The sequence below is a fragment of the Hyalella azteca genome, unplaced genomic scaffold (assembly GCF_000764305.2).
Source record: "Hyalella azteca isolate HAZT.00-mixed unplaced genomic scaffold, Hazt_2.0.2 contig16724, whole genome shotgun sequence".
In the NCBI taxonomy this organism is placed as follows: Eukaryota; Metazoa; Arthropoda; class Malacostraca; order Amphipoda; family Hyalellidae; genus Hyalella; species Hyalella azteca.
The window spans coordinates 263,921-268,509 of NW_025946533.1; the positions used below are offsets into that span (position 1 = coordinate 263,921).

Here is a 4,589-nt window from a genome sequence, read left to right on the forward strand (position 1 = left end):
TCTTTTACTTCACTCTGGCTCAAACATATATTCTACAACCATGAGACACGTGTATTTGGATTTGGAGAATTGCAGGGAACACATAGAAAAATCAAAAGAATCCTGCATTGTGTTCATCGTTGATTAGATTTAGAACGACAATTAGGGGCGACTTTGACGTCCAGTCCGTCATCCAGGGATCGTAGAATACCGCAGTCACGCATGCAGAAAGTTTATTACGGACGTTCATTTTGTTGGTCTTGAGCAGACCGCGTGGTCTATTGTACTTCATGGCTTCATTAGGCATTGCAGACCTGGTATGGCTAGACCTGGTATGGCTGCGGTCTTAATTACATGGTAACGCCCAATGGAGGCACGCATGACGATTACATAAATCAATCAAGTCGTCGCGCCGGACGAATATTTCCTCTAACTAGCCACGAGCTGAAATTTATTTGCAGCATTATAATTTTTCGTGGATATTCAAATACTGCGCACAAAATGTTGCAAGTCATTTATTATGCTCTAGAAGTAATACTTCTACATGAAATATTTCATGCAGAAACTTGAATCTACACAATTTTATTAAATGTTTCCCGAAGGAAAAAGATACATCATGGACATAATCAGCCCATTGACAATGGATAATCATCGGAGTTCAAGTCGGACATGAAGATATATTCAAGCACAGAAACAATGGAGTAGTACCGAACAAACATGTTGAAAACGTCCAGCATGTGATTAAATTACATGTTGAAAACGTTCACCATGTAATTTAGAATGCTGAGCTCGATTCATCCCAGTCACAAGGTGCTGAGCTAAACAAATACCATCACAAAAACACGCTGTGTTCAACAGCTCAAAGATAAACTGATCTCAACGATTACACGTTGATCGCGACGATAAACTGAAGCCAGTAACACGCTGATCTCAAGAGCACTGTAATGGTATAGACTCCAATTATAAAGAATATCTATACGTCGAAAATGGTTAAGTAAAATTATTAGGAGTTTTTTCATACTCAATTCTCCAAATAATTTGTATTCATAGCATATGGGTTAATTCATAATTAGTAGGTTCATATTTGGATGAAATCTGGAATTTTATGGTGTTCTGCACCTATATGGCGGTGCGGATAAGACGTTTATTGTTGGAATAAAGCAGAAAACAGGTGAGAGAAGACAGATGACGTGAGAGGAAGGTAGAAAATTATTGCCGGTATTCTTAGAGCCTCTATAGTCATCTAGATTATAAATTTTGACGGTGAATGGAAGAACAACTCATGTGTCTATTTTTCCTGATATAATTTGTGATGATATGATGATTACCGGCTAGAATACGTACATGAACATGCCTCGCTCTAGTGGATTGAGAACCTCTTCATAATCATAGAAAGCAAGATGCAGACTTATCGGAGATTAATGAACTTCACCATTACCTAGTGAGACAGAAAGCATATTCATCGATTGGAGTCGCCACGTTGCAAATCATCTGTACGTAACGTGTACGTCACGCCTCATTGTTGGTAAACATACTTGTATATAGAACCCTTGTATTAAAATAAGCTGCACAGACAGACTGCCCTCCATTCCGGTATTTACAAGAAATTCCGCAATGTACAGTAGACTTATGATTACGACCTGTACGTGTTAGTGGTTGCCCGCTACAGCACCCCAGGACAGCAACACAATTGATGAGCACAACAGCATTTTATGACAGTTACATGCTGAACTTGCTAACAGCTTCGCGCTCAGCTCAACAGCAGCTCTGGACAGTAACATGCTGAGCTCAACAGCAGCTTATAACAGTAACGTGCTGAGCTCACCAGCAGCCCATAACAGTAACGCGTTGAGCTCACCAGCAGGCCATGACAGTAACAGCCTGAGCTCAACAGCAGCCATAACAGTAACGTGCTGAGCTCACCAGCAGCCAATAACAGTAACGTGCTGAGCTCACCAGCAGCCAATAACAGTAACAATGTGAGCTCAGCAGCAGCCAATAACAGTAACAATGTGAGCTCACCAGCAGCCAATAACAGAAACAATGTGAGCTCACCAGCAGCCAATAACAGTAACGTGCTGAGCTCACCAGCAGCCATAACAGCAACGTGCTGAGCTCACCAGCAGCCAATAACAGCAACGTGCTGAGCTCACCAGCAGCCATAACAGTAACGTGCTGAGCTCCCCAGCAGCCATAACAGTAACAATGTGAGCTCACCAGCAGCCAATAACAGTAACAATGTGAGCTCACCAGCAGGCCATAGCAGTAACAATGTGAGCTCACCAGCAGCCATAACAGTAACAATGTGAGCTTACCAGCAGGCATAACAGTAACAATGTGAGCTCACCAGCAGGCCATAACAGTAACGTGCTGAGCTCACCAGCAGGCCATAACAGTAACAATGTGAGCTCACCAGCAGCCAATAACAGAAACAATGTGAGTTCACCAGCAGCCATAACAGTAACAATGTGAGCTCACCAGCAGGCCAGCAGCCTGTAAAGTAACGAGATGGACGGCAGTTGCCCCCACACGCGTCGCCGCTCGCGTGCTCGCGCCTCGCAATGTTGCAGACGCCTTCGATGGACGCGCGACATTCCAATAGCCTTAAAAGCCTCACAGACCAGCCTTGTTCTGCAGCAAACGCGTATAAAAGAAATCCGGGGGCTTTCTGCGAGCTACTTTGTCCCAGATAATTCCGTGTTTTACATCGAATTTCTCACGATGCTGAATTTGAGGCAAGTTAGTCGTGAGATCAACAATGGGAACAAAGAAAACCAGGACGAACTAACGAAAAAATGTTTCATGTAATGCCTGCTCCCGTGCTCCCGTAGTGAAGCTTTGAATAAATTTTGATGATTATCGAAGTCGATGCAAGGAGTTTAAGATTGAAATTAGTATATTATACTGGGTCAGAAATTTAATGTTACAGCACAGTTGGAAAACTGTTTCAGATTAGTTCATATGTTCAAATCGCTCTTTTCTTCGGACTTCAAGAGGTCATAAATTTTCAACGATATGCCAAATTTTTATTGTTTAACATATAAAAATAATAATGTTTTTGAAAAAATATATAATAAACCCTAGGAATGAGTCGGAGCGAATGGAACTCTTCATATAATGAATAATGGTGTGATTTATAATTTGGTAGTCGGACTACAGATCTGAGGGAGGTCATTCACTTATTATATCGCAGAGAAATGATGTAATTAATAAATCTTTTGTGTTAGGAATTTGAAGCGTTCTTTGTAAGGCCAAAAGTTGAACGTAGAAAACACTGTGAGCAGCAAGTCGCAATAAATTCTCTTTTATTTTGGTGCTAAGCAAGCAACGTGATTACAATCTATCGTTCAGGTGAAATTTATTGCCCAGTCTAACAATTTTTTCAGCAGAAAATAACCCGGATATTACAGTGCATTGGACCATGTCGAACAAAACCCAGAATTCACTTCTCCTAAAACGTGAATAACGTAAAAGTATAGAGTGATCACTCACTCGTGATGTATTGGGCAGGAGAAAATCTCTTTCTCTCTTTGTGTTCTAACTAATTCGTAAGCTCTACACTCAGAGCTTCATTGTGCATTTTTGATATTTGCCCTTATAAAGCCTGTGAAATGTTGGTCGCTGAAATGAAAAGATCATCGCGATCAAGCCTGTATAGAACGATCGAAATAAAACACATGACTGCACATCAATCTGGATTTATGTAATTGAACAGAACTTTTGGGCGACTTAGAGAAAAACATTTTTATAAAGAAAGCGTTTAAAGAAATTAGATTAACGTTAACTGAGCAGGAACAGTTGAAAAAATATCCTGAATGAAAAATAGAAACTGTTTTTTGTTCAGTTGTGGGATTGCATGTATAGTATATATATACATAGTTCTATGTATATATATATATATATTAGTGTAGTTAGGCAGAAGTTCTTCATTTATACAGGTTTGGTTGAAGACCAGAGCGTACTTTTTATTTACGATTTTCTTATTGTTCTTTTCGATAAGCCGAACACCGGCTCCAGCTAGAAATTTAGTTCGACTCATAGAAAAGACGAACAAGAAGATTGTAAATAAAAAGCATGCTCTGGTCTTCAATCAAACTTGCATAAAAGAGAAGCTTCTGCCGAACTACACCAATATATATATATATATATACATAGAACTAAAACCCTTACCAAATTATGGAACCATTAATTTTATGTACATCTACTGGCACAAAGCAATTTCAACTTCCATCTGTTGTCACGTATTTTTAGTTGTAGAGAATTGATAGAGTTTCTCAGTTGGACTTATTTACTGATATATATTCGCTTAAGAAACAACGACCATTACTTTAGTCGCCAGGAAAACTCGTTATACCAACACCCAATAATTGTCACGTATAGACATGAACTTTTGCTTTAGCTTGCCACTTAAATTCTTCCATTCATTACAACCTATAGAGCCGAAATCTCTACTTTCGCTGCAGCAAACCTCATTTCTGTTCTCATTGACAGGCTTTTGGCTCGGGCAGACGATTGTATGCACCGCTCGCCGGGCTGTGCATCAAAGAAACTTTCGTCACTTCAATTTTTTTCACTACGCGCACGCCTGGATTTGCAAAAAAATTATACAT

The 4,589-nt window shown here is 39.9% G+C and overlaps 1 protein-coding gene across 1 annotated transcript; it reads left to right on the forward strand.

The window, feature by feature from the left end:
• The first annotated feature begins 1,102 nt into the window (after positions 1-1,102).
• Positions 1,103-2,451, forward strand: LOC125179337 (uncharacterized protein DDB_G0288805-like). Its single transcript, XM_047885024.1, has 3 exons — positions 1,103-1,108; positions 1,860-2,086; positions 2,301-2,451. Exons 1-3 carry the CDS (start codon positions 1,103-1,105, stop codon positions 2,449-2,451), a joined length of 384 nt encoding a protein of 127 aa, XP_047740980.1.
• Positions 2,452-4,589: the final 2,138 nt, after the last annotated feature.

Bases quoted from the DNA above. Each gene is read 5' to 3' on its own strand.
- LOC125179337 (XM_047885024.1), top strand. The intron at 2,087-2,300 runs GTGCTGAGCTCA...GCTTACCAGCAG, and splicing joins CCAGCAGCCATAACAGCAAC to GCATAACAGTAACAATGTGA.